At 39.1% G+C, this 13,865-nt stretch overlaps 1 protein-coding gene across 5 annotated transcripts in view; it reads left to right on the forward strand.

Moving 5' to 3' along the window:
• The window catches only part of SYTL5 (synaptotagmin like 5), a 222,942-nt gene extending 213,545 nt beyond the window's left edge, over positions 1-9,397 (forward strand). For all 5 annotated transcript variants that reach the window (XM_009438939.5, XM_009438934.2, XM_009438943.2 and 2 more), the window contains 4 exons: positions 908-1,016; positions 2,631-2,766; positions 5,870-6,078; positions 7,160-9,397. In XM_009438939.5, coding sequence (XP_009437214.1) covers positions 908-1,016; positions 2,631-2,766; positions 5,870-6,078; positions 7,160-7,302 — 597 coding nt within the window. In that variant the 3' untranslated portion in view covers positions 7,303-9,397. The remainder of the gene's footprint in view (positions 1-907; positions 1,017-2,630; positions 2,767-5,869; positions 6,079-7,159) is intronic.
• Positions 9,398-13,865: the final 4,468 nt, after the last annotated feature.

Genomic DNA, 13,865 nt, shown 5'->3' on the forward strand with positions numbered 1-13,865 from the left:
TGTCATTTTAAGACTGGCTTTTTTCACTCAGTATAATTCTCTAGAGATTCAACTTGTTGCATTTATCAATAGTCTATTCCATTTTTATTAATGTATAGTATTCCATGGTATGAATGTACCACAGTGTGTTTAACCATTCACCTGTTGAAGGAAATCCATGTGGTTTCCAGTTTTTACTATTACAAATAAAGCTGATACAAATATTCCTATACAAGTTTTGTGTGGATATAATGTTTTCATTTCTCTGGGATAAATGACCAAGAGTGCAATTTCTGGTTGGATGGTAGTTGCATGTTTAGTCTTACAAACTGTTTTCCAGAGTGACTCCACCATTTTACATTCCCACCAACAATGTTTGAGTGAACCACTTTCTCCATGTTGAATTTTGATTATATGAATTACCAACATTGCTTTTAACAGTTGATGGCTGGCAGCCCCATGTGAATCAAGCATTATTGCCTACTTTTCCCTTCTTGATCACTTGGGAAAGACTTAAAAGACATCAAAGATGACAGGGAGAAGTAATTTCTGGAGGTATTTTCAGTGGCATTTTTATTCCTGCTTCTTCATATCCCAAACTATATATGTAAACTCAGTGATAGGTCCAGTCATCAATGCATCACAGGTGCTCAATATCTATTGACTGGCCAAATATAAGTTATATGTCTTCTTTCAAATTCCTTTTACTTAAATGTTAAAAGTTATATGCAAATGCCTTCATAGAGTTTTCCAGCCTTTCTTTTCTCTTACCTAAGTCATCTCTTAAACCAGTGAGAGTGAACAGAGTTGAAATGGGAATGGATTGTCACATTTATGCCACTAAGTAAATATTGCACATTCAAATGTGGACTACAATACTAAGCCAATCATCCATACTCTTTCAATTTACTTGTTTCTCCTTGGCCAGGTGGAGTTTGCTCCTGATATTGGCCTTCAATACAAAGGAGAGCTGACAGTTGTTTTACGTTACATTCCCCCAGAAGAGAACCTGATGCTTCCACCAGAACAACTCCAAGGTAGAGTAAAAATCAATGACTTTGATCAATGGCATTCTGTTTCTAGAAGTGTGGTAGTGGGACTCAGGGATTGGTTGCATTATATTTCTTTCATATTACACAAACAAAACATAAAGGGTTTGGTGTCACTGTCTTTTGGGGAGAGTTGAGATGTGTATACCGTATATATGGAAGAATGCAGGACTCTTACAAGGAATCCTTGTAAGATTCATACTTAGAAACCAGCCTTGGTGGTCAGTTTTGTTTTATGTCCCAAAGATATAGGATCTTCCCCCAGGGTTGGGGGAAGGCAGGCTGCTGGAGGCAAGTATAGGAAACTGCTCCATGGATTTATGACATTCACAGCTATTCAGGGAGTCTTGAGGAAGAAGTTGATCTAGAACACAGGATTTAAAGGAAAAAATCAGATGGAGTCAATTTATAAATCTCTCTTCCCCTTTGTATTAAGCTGTTTTTGCATTGCTATAAGAAATACCAAGACTAGGTAATGTATAAAGAAAAGAGGTTTAATTTGCTCATGGTTCTGCAGGCTATGTAGGAAGCATAAAACAGGCATCTGTGTCTGAGGAGGCCTCAGGAAGCTTACAATTATGGCAGAAGGTGAAGGTGGAGCAGGTGTCTCACATGACAGGAGCAGGAACAAGAGAAAGAGAGAAGGTGCCACATACTTTTAAACAACCAGCTCTCACAGGAATTCACTCACTATCATGAGGACAGCACCAAGGGGATGGTGCAAAACCACTCATGAGAAATCCACCCCATGATCCAATCACCTCGCACCAGGCCCCACCTCCAATAGTGGGGATTACATTTCAACATGGGATTTGGGTGAGGATAACATCCAAACTATCTTGCCCTTCTTTTACCATCAATTCTTGCAGGCAGCCTCCTCTGTCCTCCCATTCACTATTACTCTTTTCAGTGTGACCCTGTGCAAGTAACTCACTATCACCTGACCTCAATTTCCTCACTTCAAAGGGCTGTTGTGAAGAATAAACAGGTTCATATATGTAAGGTGCTTAAAACAATACTAAATAAAGGTGCTGGTTGTGATACTGGTTTATATCATTCATGTTGAATGTATTTCATAAGAAAAGAAAAGTGAGGTGGAAAAGAGATTTCTCTCACCCTAAAACGTAACTGTGTTTGGGCTGTAGCCTCTAGAGCTGGCTCTGACTAAAACTGACTATTTGTAAGACTAAAATATCAAAGGGAGTTATGGAATTTTCTCTTTTTGAGTTTTGGTGCATGTATATTGTCTTCATCATAGTTATTTCTCACTAAGAGCAGGAATGGTGCTCCGGGAAACTCTTAGGCATTCCATGCCTTTATACCCTGTGAAAAGATATGCTTTGTAAGGGAGTGTTTAAAGTTTTAAATTTATTTCTTCATTTGTTTCAACAAATACAAATGAAAGACCTATCTGGAAGGAATCCAATGGGGACAAAAATGTTTAAATGAATAAAAATATACAATAATGTAAAGGCCCAATTTAGTCAGCAAATGAAATATATGTTTGTAGATGATCTTTGTAAATTTTGAAATGGAACTCATGATTTATCTATTTTTTTTTTCTCTTTCTCCACCATTCCCTCATTTTGGTGGCTGACACAGGAAATAAGACTTTTAAAAAGGGAAAGAAGAAGGAGTCACCTGTAATCTCTGGAGGAATACTAGAAGTGTTCATCAAAGAGGCAAAGAATTTGACAGCAGTGAAGTCAGGAGGCACTTCTGATAGCTTTGTGAAGGGGTAACTTTGTTTTAGCTCTTTTTGGATGATACTTAATAGGAGATGAAAGGATCTGTGATCCACAAGCCACTGGTGGCTGTGAGCCTTCCGTGTTCTGTTTACTAGAAGTGTATGGGTGAGAACTACCCTTACATGCTGGCTCTTACATCTAAAATAACACAAGTGTTGAGGGAACTGCTGATTCTAGCTGTCACTCTGTTTCCAACATATTTCAGGAATTCCCATCACTCTTACTCTCAAGATAGTCAACTTTTTTCTGTAAGATTCATTTATCGAAAGTGGACAAAAGTATGATTTCCTATGTATAATGTATTTATATTGTTCTTTATTATCATTTTGTCCTGGCAATATGCAACAATCACCAAAATATCAGATCCTTGATATTTTTCTCTCTTGGGGGAAATTGTAAAAAGTAGAGATGTCAGAGCATCCTTGCTGGACTTATTCACTGTCGAGTGCTTTGGAGAGGCTCCAAGACCACCTGCTAGGCATTTGTGCCCAAGTTGTGGAGCAAAGGGCAGCTTCCTGAGGGAATGCAGCCCTTAAAATGGATACTTTTGCCTAACTCTAGGCAACTCAAACATCAAATCCCTTTTGATTCCTGACTACTGGATATTTTTCTCTTGGAAATTGAGAAACTAAGACTGCAAGGTTATTTTTCAGTCATTCAAACAAACACAAAATGCACATGTGCCAAGCACCAGGTGCTATGCTTTCAAAAATAACATATTATCCCTGCCCTCATGGAACTCCGTAAAGCACATAAGGTAAAACAAATTCCCATGATGCCAGACCATGAGGTTCATTCTTTGAGTCAGATGGCAATATTGTTCCTCTTCGCATGCTGTATTGGAAAAGAGTATTTTTTCCTACAAGGAAATGGGTTGAGCTCACTCTCACATGTTATTTGTTGTTGTTGTTTGTTTTTGTTTTTGTTTTTGTTTTGAGACAGAGTTTCACTCTGTTGCCCAGGCTGGAGTGCAGTGGTGCCATCTCGGCTCACTGCAACCTCCGCTTCCCAGGTTCAAGTGATTCTCATATCTCAGTCTCCTGAGTAGATGGGATTACAGGTACGTGCCACCATGCCCAGCTACTTTTATTTTTATTTTTAGTAGAGACAGGGTTTCACCACATTGGCCAGGCTGGTCTTGAACTCCTGACCTCAAGTGATCTGCCTGCCTTGGCCTCCCAAAGTGCTGGGATTACAGGCATGAGCCACCGTGCCTGGCCACATGTTCTAACTTTGGTAAAGCCAGTAGTGGGGAGAAGCAGTTCTGGGGCCTCCCCATTGGTGAGTGTGTATGCCTGAATCCTGGCACATCTTCCCTTCACTCTTCCTTGCAGTAGATTTAAGCATAGAAGAAACGCTTTCTTTGGATACTGCAGTTACAATTTGTGTCATTAGCTCTACCATCCAGTTTAAGCTTCTGCTGCTGGAATGAGGAGATGACTCCCAACCCGTGGCCACATTGTGACCTTGCAATGGTACTTGACATCTTCTGGAGCAGTACTCACTTTATCTTGTGGAAAATGTATAAAGCAGAAATAATAAAAGACAGTATTTTTGTTCTAGAAAGAAAAACAAAAGCCAATAACTTTCCGGTAAATTCTGTCTATAATAATACTTAAATATTAGGCTGATTCTAAAAAGACATGAGATTTTTTTAAAAGACAGTGAGGGAGCAAGAACAGACCCTCTGTAAAGTTTAATAATATAAAATATATCCATTAACATTAGGTCGGTCTGTGAGCCAAAAGAACAGTGGCTTAAACAAGACAAGTTTTTTTTTCTCTCTTAAATGTAAACAAAGACTGAAGGTAAGGTCCCCAGTGCAGGTATGGAAGCATCATGATTATCAGGGACCCAGGATTTTTCCATCTCGTTATGGTATCCACCTAATGGGTTAGGATAGCTGCTCCTGTTTCAGCTATCCCACACAAATTCCAGCTGACAGGACACTTTCCAAATGTAAGAAGTAGTTTTATAAGCACTACTTCTTATATCCCATTGGCCAGAACTCAGTCACATGGCTATTCCAGCTGCAAGGGAGGTTGGGAAATGTACTCTTTATTCTGGGCAACGCTGTGCTCAAATAAAAACACAGTTTTTTAGAGGAATATAAGGAGAGAATGGATATTAGGAGATAATAAGCAGTCTTTGCTTGGTACATGAAATTAAATCTTAAGTGACTTAATGTATCTTCTTTATTGTAAAGTCATTTGCTTGTAGCACTTTTTGTTTTTGTTCCATGTACTAATTCCATATGTACATATGTCTTCTTTTCTAAAGAAGTATGCTCCCTGAAGGGGGAAAACAGCCATTTTTATCACATACCTAGAGCCTCATACAGTGTTTTGACCATAGTCGAGAAAACCTAGGATACAGGCGTTTTATTTGAAGACAGATTTCAGGAAACACCAGTGAGGTAGTGGAGAAAATGAAACGAGGAAGAAAGAGAAGTTGATGAAAACATATGTTAATGGGCAGGTTACCACTGTGGGCAACTGGAGCTTGATTCCACTAGGGAAGCAGTGAGGAACTCTGTGGAATATACCTTAGGATTGTCACTTTGAGGGACAGGGAAGATGGGGAAATTATCCACCAATTTCTCAAACTCATCAGTTAAAAGTTGCCCCAGGGGTATTAAATTCCAAGTAATCCCAGAGTTTCCTACACATAAGCTGAGCCAGCTAACACAATATCAGATAAATTCCTTAATTAGAGGAATTTATTCCTTGTATCAAGAGACACAAGCACTTGAGGTGGGAAGCTGAAAGTATATCAGGAACTTCCCATCCTGGCTGCAAGTCAGCTCCAAGGAGGCCAAAAAGATGTGAAGCAAGGCATTCAATAGTGTCTATTACAGGAGGTATTTTCTTTTCAAGATGGAGGGAAGGACCAAAATAGGATTAGAAAGGGGAGTGAGGGCATTTTACTAATGTCCCACTGGGAAGAAATAATAAGTCATTTCACTATATAAATCCAGATTTAAGCATATAGAAGCCTGGGAAGGAAAATCAAATAGACACATCACACTTGTGTACACGCTGACATTTTCTGTCTGCTGTCTTATTGATGATTTGATTGTTTTTTCTCATGCAGCTACCTGCTCCCTGATGATAGCAAAGCCACCAAGCACAAAACTCTGGTAATAAAAAAGAGTGTTAACCCTCAGTGGAATCATACATTCATGTTCAGTGGCATCCATCCCCAGGATATAAAGAATGTTTGCCTAGAACTTACTATCTGGGACAAGGAGGCCTTTTCCAGCAACATCTTTCTGGGAGGAGTTCGTTTGAATTCTGGAAGTGGTGAGGGATTTGGGGACCCACAGGGATGGTCTGTGACTAGGCCCAGGTGGGGGCGCTATTCTTGCAGATGTGATGTGCAGTGGATGTATATATATAGTTTCAGCTAAATCCTGAAATTACCACAAATACTTCATTCCTTTAGCTAAGGATCTATTCATTGTTAAAATACAAATATAACTACAGTAACTTTGTATCCTTAGGCTAGAAGATTGGAAGATATCATATTTATATTCAATCCTTTCATAGACTAGCATTTACACCTTAGTCTAAGTGAATTGTAAGTACTTTCTTGGGCCTTGCTTCATATTTGGCTCAGGAGATGATTACCAAGACGGCATAGGTTTCTGATGGGAGGAGAGCGACTTTCAAGACCAACATTACTTCATCATCTTCTCAGTTCTGTCCAGCACTTGCAGCTATTATTCATACTGGTTGAATTGAAAGGAAATCATTTTTTCATAAAAATAACACCAGTGTTGTTAAAAACAGATCAAGGAAACCCACCACTGGTGCCACAAGACGCAACTGTAACAGGGTGAATTGGAAGAGGGATTACAGTAGTAGAGCACGTGCATTCCCCTAACTCTCATTATCCCATAGCCTAAGCCAGACATAGATGAGACCATCAGCATACACCATGGTAAACATTTCTGTTGAGGAAGGTCCTATCACTATGATAATTACTTATTTATAGATTAAGGGGAGCCAAAAATATCTATACCACTAAAAGGAAAACTCCCCAGGTCAGAAAAGTGTCCTTGTTAGAAAAAGAGAGCCAAATTCATCCCATTCTTCTGTCATGTTAGCACAGTCCAGATGAACCAGCTCTCTGCTAAAGTAGGGAGGAAGTGAGTCACCAGGGCCACCCCGATTTGCCTCATATGGCCTAGGCATTAGAGAATAGTGCAGACTGAAATGATTGATTGATTCAATTCTAACACCACTCACTATATATACTAAGTGAGAACAAGCCAGTAAAAGGTACTCTGGTGAAAAGGCCTGCTCAGAAGTTGATAGATACCTTGCAGGAGAGCAAAGCATTTCATGTGTGACATATAATTTTCCCATTTCGCCTCTTCAGGTGTGAGCCATGGGAAGAACGTGGATTGGATGGACTCTCAGGGGGAAGAGCAGCGCCTTTGGCAGAAGATGGCCAACAACCCTGGAACTCCCTTTGAGGGTGTACTCATGCTTCGTTCCAGCATGGGAAAATGTAGGCTCTAAAGGGACCAGTTCTCCAAGAATGAGGCCACCAGGACCTATCTGGCTGTCTTTTCCTACCATTAGCAAACTGAGACCTGGGATTCTGCTTCCCTGCCATTTCTCACCTGACAGTGTTGGGACATGAGGGGAGAGATGTCAGTAGTATGAACATTTAGGGTCTTGTTGAGTGCCTAAAAAACATATATTTCCATCCAATCAAGGCCTTCTTGATTGGATGATAGAAAGTGTACTACTTGTCCTGTCAACAAGCAAATTGTGCAAAGGCTTATATGGTTTATACCATAAAAGAAATGGCACAAGCCTCCATTTGCTAATTATAAGTTACTTTAGATTTCCTCAAATCCTTTGAAGAGAAAGAGGACCACTGAGAAGGTAGATCACTTGAAAAGTCAGAAGAAAGGATACTGGCCAACTTTTACTCACCCTAGGGATCCATATGATCTCAAGAAGGCATGGTGGAGATGGTTGCTTGAGCAAGGGGATTGTCCTGTTATTGCAGCAAACTTGTGGATTAACCAAGTAGTATTTCAAGATGGATTGACAGGGCTTTCTATGATTACTATAGAATTTATCATCTAAATCAGTTTACTTTTTAGAACAAAGAGAGCTAAATAACTACATCAGAATGATTGATGTTGATTAGAATTGACCTGGGAAAATTGGGATGTAGGGTCACCCTACTGATGACCTAAGAGAGCTCTGTTTTAAACATTTATTTTATAAAATGTCCTAAGCCATTAACTAAAAGGGAATGAGATATAATGGTCAATTGATATACCTTTTCACATTGTGTTCACTGACGAGACTAGTTTAATGAAAAAGGAGGTACTCTACCTGCTATTTTACTTCTGTTTCTCTTCTGCCCTGTTATGGGAGAGAATCAAAGACTCCATCTGCTCTCTTCCCCCTTGTTTTCTCCTTCACTGAGTTTTTCTTATCTCCTTTTGCAGTGGTTAACTATTGTCACAATAATGCTGAATGAAAAAACACACCAAATGTCAGTGGCTTAAAATGACCATCCTTTTTCTCACAGTTATGAAGATTGGCTATGGCACCTCTGCTTCCTGCTATAGGCCTGAGGTTCTAGGGCTTCTTATGCCTCATCCTCTTTAAGCCAAAGGGATAGCCAGAGCATCTTGATGGCAGAAGTGCAATAAGATGAGCCCCACTGCTCGGGTACATTTTCAGCCCCTGGTTGTGTCATGTCTACTGATATCTCATTGGTCAAAGGAAGTCAGATGGCCAAGATGAAGAGGCAGGGAAATATGCACTGCCCACAGTGAAGCCATGACAAGAGTGAGGATGCAGGAAGGGATGAAGAATTGGGGCCAACAGTTCAATCTACCATACCTTCTCTCACCTGGAATTCCAGATGCTTGAGCTACGAAACTTAGATGCAAAGAAAGTTAAAGCTAGAAGGAACCTCAGGCCCAGTTGCTCATTTTGCAGATTCCAAATGTGAATTTCAGAGAGCTGAGATAACTTGCCCAAGGCCATATAGAGGCTGTGACTAAATCTGGACTTAAATCCAGACTATCAATCGTAGGCCAGTGTTCTTTTTTCAATGTAGTCCTTGGCATAATGCTATGCTTATTAAGGTGGATAAAAGGGCGTATGTCAAGAAATTTGGAGCAGAGTCTGATTACTTGAGCATGAACATACCCGACCAAGGTATGTTCTGGAGTCATATTCCAGAACATATTCCTCTGAGCTCATTTTTTCATGCGAGTTCATATAAAATCCTCGAAAGTTTAGAAACTAGGTTTTAGTAGTAACGGAGCTAGAATCATCTTCGGGCTTATTCCTGCTAGTTGTTCCATATTTCTAGATTTCATCTTGAATTTTGAAAACTGATTTAAGAATATATTTAGTATTATTATTAGTAAGGGAATAAGCAATCCAGTTTCAATTTTATTCAGAAGTAGGTCACCTAATACTAGAAAATGGTTATTAGTCTAGTGTCGCTTAGCAAGGTACTTAAAAGAAAATCTGCACATATCCTTGTGCTGCCCTTCTTAAAAACAGAAAACAAAAAGTGTAAGATCATCATTGCTTCCCACATAGGAAAAATAAAATGTCTTCAGACTTGATGTGACTCATTCTGTCTTCAGTTACATTTTTAGGGGAGGTAAGAGGGTGGTGATGGTGAAGTCTGGAAACATCTCTGGTATAGACACAACGAAGTGGATTTATTCATTAATAATAAATATGAAAAAATAATAAATTTTAAAATTTATAACTTGAACTCAAGAAGAGCATGAACTTTATGTGTTCAGATCTTTGCCACACGTAGAGCAACTCTCTGTATCATGGTTTCATAAAATCCAACATCTAACTAGGTATTCCCATAATGCAAAACTTAAGTATGCAAAAATCCATCAGAAACCTATTGGTGTTGTTCTTGGAAATAAAAGGCAAAAGTATGGTCTAGAACTACAAACAGTATTTTTAAATATAGGTAATGCATGTGAATGGCACAGAATTCAAATAATTCAAAATTGTGAAAAGTTAAGTCTTCCTCTCTCCTCTTCCATATCAGAAAATATTGACTGTCTCATTCTTCTTTATGGCTACAAGATATTAAATTATAGGGATGTATCAAATTTATTTAACCAGTCCAACCCACTACCACATTAAATATGGTTAACCAAGCTATCTATATTTAATGGCTTTTCTAAGCAAACTTTTCCTTCAAAGAATAAACACTTTGAAATTCAAAATGAGGTATAAATCTTACCCAACCATTCCACTTCTGAGTATTTTTCTTACAGAGGTAAGTGCATATATGAGAAATGAGTACATACAAGGATATTTATTGAAAGAGATTGGAAACAATCCAAAAGCCCATCAATAAAGGCCTTGTATAATATCACATGACCCTGATTTTCTGCTTCACAAGTCACTGCTTCATCTTTGTCTTTACTCATTCTCTACAAAACTATTAAAAATTGGATTATTCAGTGCTCAGTTCTTTTCTCCTCACTTTATACAGCCTTCTAGGCATTATCATGTACTGTGCTCTCAAGGTTTCATACACTTTTCACTTCCAACTCACATCTCTAACCCAGACCCTTCCTGTCAGCCCCAGACCCAGATCTAACTGCCCATATGACATCTCCACCAGGATACTTCATATTTTCAACATATTAAAAACTGTACTCTTCATTTCACAGTCTCCCTCGCACCCATGTCTTCCTGCACCAGCATGCCCTATCTCTGTACCTGGTACCTTCATCCACCCAGTAACAGTAACCAGACACCTGGTATTGATCTTTGGTTTCTGCCTCTTTCTTATCCTGAGGCAAAAATCAATCAGGAAATCATATTGAGTCTGCCTCCTAAATATCTCTAGAGCCTGTCCAATTCTCACTGTCTCCACGGCATCATCCTAGTCCAAGCCACTATCACCCTTCTCCAAGATTATCGCAGCAGTCTCTTAGCTGCCGTCTATGCCACCAATTTTGTCCTCCCTCAATCCATTCCTCTTACTGTGGCCAGAGTGATTTGTCTCAGCATGTTATTTTAAAATGTTCAAATATACAGAAAAGTTGAAAGAACTTCATAGTGAACACTCTTATATCCACCACCCAAATTCAGCTCTGCCATTCACATTTGACTATACTTGCTTACCATTATTGATCTATCTGTCCATCCCCAGAGCAATCTGTAAAACCCTCATGGCTTCCCATTGTCTTGAGAATAAAATATAAATTCCTGCTCATGGCCCTGCACAAGATGGTCACTGCCAGTTTCTCCCAGGCCATGACTCCCCTCCCCTTCTCTTCAGCCACAGAATTCATTTTTCTACTTATCAATTGTGCCAGGCTCTATCCCACCTCATGGCCTTTGCCAGGAGTCTTCTTGGTCCATCTTTTCTTCAGCTTGATTCCCATTAGTCATCCAGGTCTAAAATGTTACCTCCTCAGGGAAACCCTCCCTGATCACTCTCTACTGAACTAGGTCACGGCAGCCTGCCTCTATTTCCCCTTCAGTGCTCACATCACAATTATAATAAATTATTAACGTAATGAGTCCTTTAATGTCTGTGTCTGTTTCCTCCCTGCCATGTCCCTAGAATGTAAGATTCAGAAGGGCAGAGACAATATTTATGTTTTTTACAGCCATATCCCAGTCCTTAGCTCACAGTAGGTAATCAAAAAATATTTGTGGAACAAGCAAAAACAAACTAATGTAACATCATAGAATATTAGACTGTAGGCATCTTTAGAAACCACCATTTCTAACTCCCAATTAACAGATAAGGAAACTGGGGCCCACATAGATCAAGAAAAATGTCTGAATTCGTTTACTGATTGGTCTTTTAAAAGCCACCTTGCTATAGTCACCATGCTGTGCAATGACACAGCATAATGATTATACTTAAAAATAATGTATATTTCAAAACAGCTAAAAGAGAGGATTTCAAATGTTCTCATCACAAAGAAATGATAAATATTTGAGGTGATGGATATACCAATTAGCTTGGTTTGCTCATTCCACAGTGTATATGTGTATCAAAACACCACATTGTACTCCATAAATATATACAATTATTATTTATCAACTAAAAATAAAATTAATTTTTATAAAAGCAACCTTCCAACAAGTACTGTAGATACAACCCTAGACTGCTGGGCCCGGCTTGTCTCAGTATAGATCTAAGCACAAAGTATGCTTCCGGCCCCGCATGTCAGCTTATCAGAAGAAGAGGCCACAGCCTTGCATGGAATGTCCTACTCCTTCTTTGAAGATCTCAACTCTCATTTTTCCCTCAGATAAATCAAGTTGGAAAGGGACATGGACAAATCCAAAAGGCTGATTTTATCCATGCATACATAAATAACACATACAGGATGTGGTAGATTAATTCTGTTAATCAGCTCTCCTTTCATTTATGTTGTTATTGTCGCTGGACTCAACAGGATGTAGATTTTTCAGGTCACGAAAACACCATAAAAAAAGATATTTTGAAGTAACTTCATACTCTCGGCCTCTTTTTCCTTAAGAAATGTTCACAAATGTATAGCTAATAATCATTAAGTACTTAGGTAATTAATGAATGGAGCCCACCTGATTCACAGTCATATTAGTGTCATCACTACCTACTACTCCAAGGTTTACCTTTTTTTTTTGAGACCGAGCCTCACTCTGTTGCCCAGGCTGGAGTGCAGTGGCATGATCTCGGCTCACTGCAAGCTCCACCTCCCGGGTTCACACCATTCTCCTGCCTCAGCCTCCCGAGTAGCTGGGACTACAGGCGCCCACCACCACGATCGGCTAATTTTTTTGGTATTTTTAGTAGAGACGGGGTTTCACCGTGTTAGCCAGGATGGTCTCGATCTCCTGACCTCGTGATTCGCCCGTCTCGGCCTCCCAAAGTGCTGGGATTACAGGCATGAGCCACCGCGCCCAGCCCAAGGTTTACCTTTGGTGAGGGAGGAGAAAGCCATGGAAGTAATTAGAGTAAACCCCACCTTTAGAAGCAAAGTGTAATGAAATATCAAGTCCTAGAAGCATCTGAAAGTGAGAACTAGTAGCATTTTGGGCTGTGATCAATGTTTGTTTTTCTCCCATGTATACATTTCACATTAAAGTGAACATTGTCTCTAGAAGTTACCAGAAGGGTTTTACTCCTACGATAGTGTCATGTATGACCTCTGAAATTGAAGAAAAATAGGAGGGGAATGTTCATACAGGCAAAAGTACAACAAAAATTAGATTTGGAAAGGTTTGAACAATAGCCAGGAAAATTGCACTGCATCAAGGATTCCAAAGGACTATCTGAATCATCTGGAGGATGAATTGAATACATTTATTCCAGAGCATTGCTCCAAGCCTACTAAACAAAATCTCCAGCAATCCCAATCATTTTAATCAAGCTTCTTGGGTGAATCTAATACAAATGGATCAGAGTTTGAGAAACACTGCATTAGAGGACAAATTATATCAACTCTATTCTTCAAACCAACTCTACATCATGATGGCTTCTTGAATTTGATCTTGAAATAGTCGATCTTCTGTATACCCAGAGATCATTAATTGCAAGGCAACCATGAAGGGGTGGAAAGAGTCTAACCTTCAACTCAGAGAATACTAGTTCAAGTCTTGAATTGGGTACTTACCAACCATGAGACTTCAGTCAAGTTAATTACTCTTTATAGGCTATGGTCTATTTGCCTGTAAAATTGGAATAAATAGGCTACTTTGGAGTAACTGAAGATATCAAATAAGGTAATATATGTAAATATGCTTTGCAAATTCTAATCCATTGTTTTAAAAAGGTCATTATTGGTGAGCTAGTTCTATTACTCTGTGGTTCATAATTTCTTATGCCCCTCTTTTCCTAGATGCTGGGTTAGGTCTTAAGCATTCTATGTACAATTAAGTGATCTCCAGTGTTTAGGTGTAGCAAACACAAAAAAACCTGTATTTTATGCTAGGTTACCCCTTGTGGGTGATAGTAATATATTTATTTTAGACTGAAATTTCATACTTCATTGGATTAGATAATAAATATTACAGAAAATGTTTAATATCATGGGGAGAAAAATTGGTCGGTTTCT

This window comes from Pan troglodytes, chromosome X (genome assembly GCF_028858775.2).
Source record: "Pan troglodytes isolate AG18354 chromosome X, NHGRI_mPanTro3-v2.0_pri, whole genome shotgun sequence".
NCBI lineage: Eukaryota > Metazoa > Chordata > Mammalia > Primates > Hominidae > Pan > Pan troglodytes.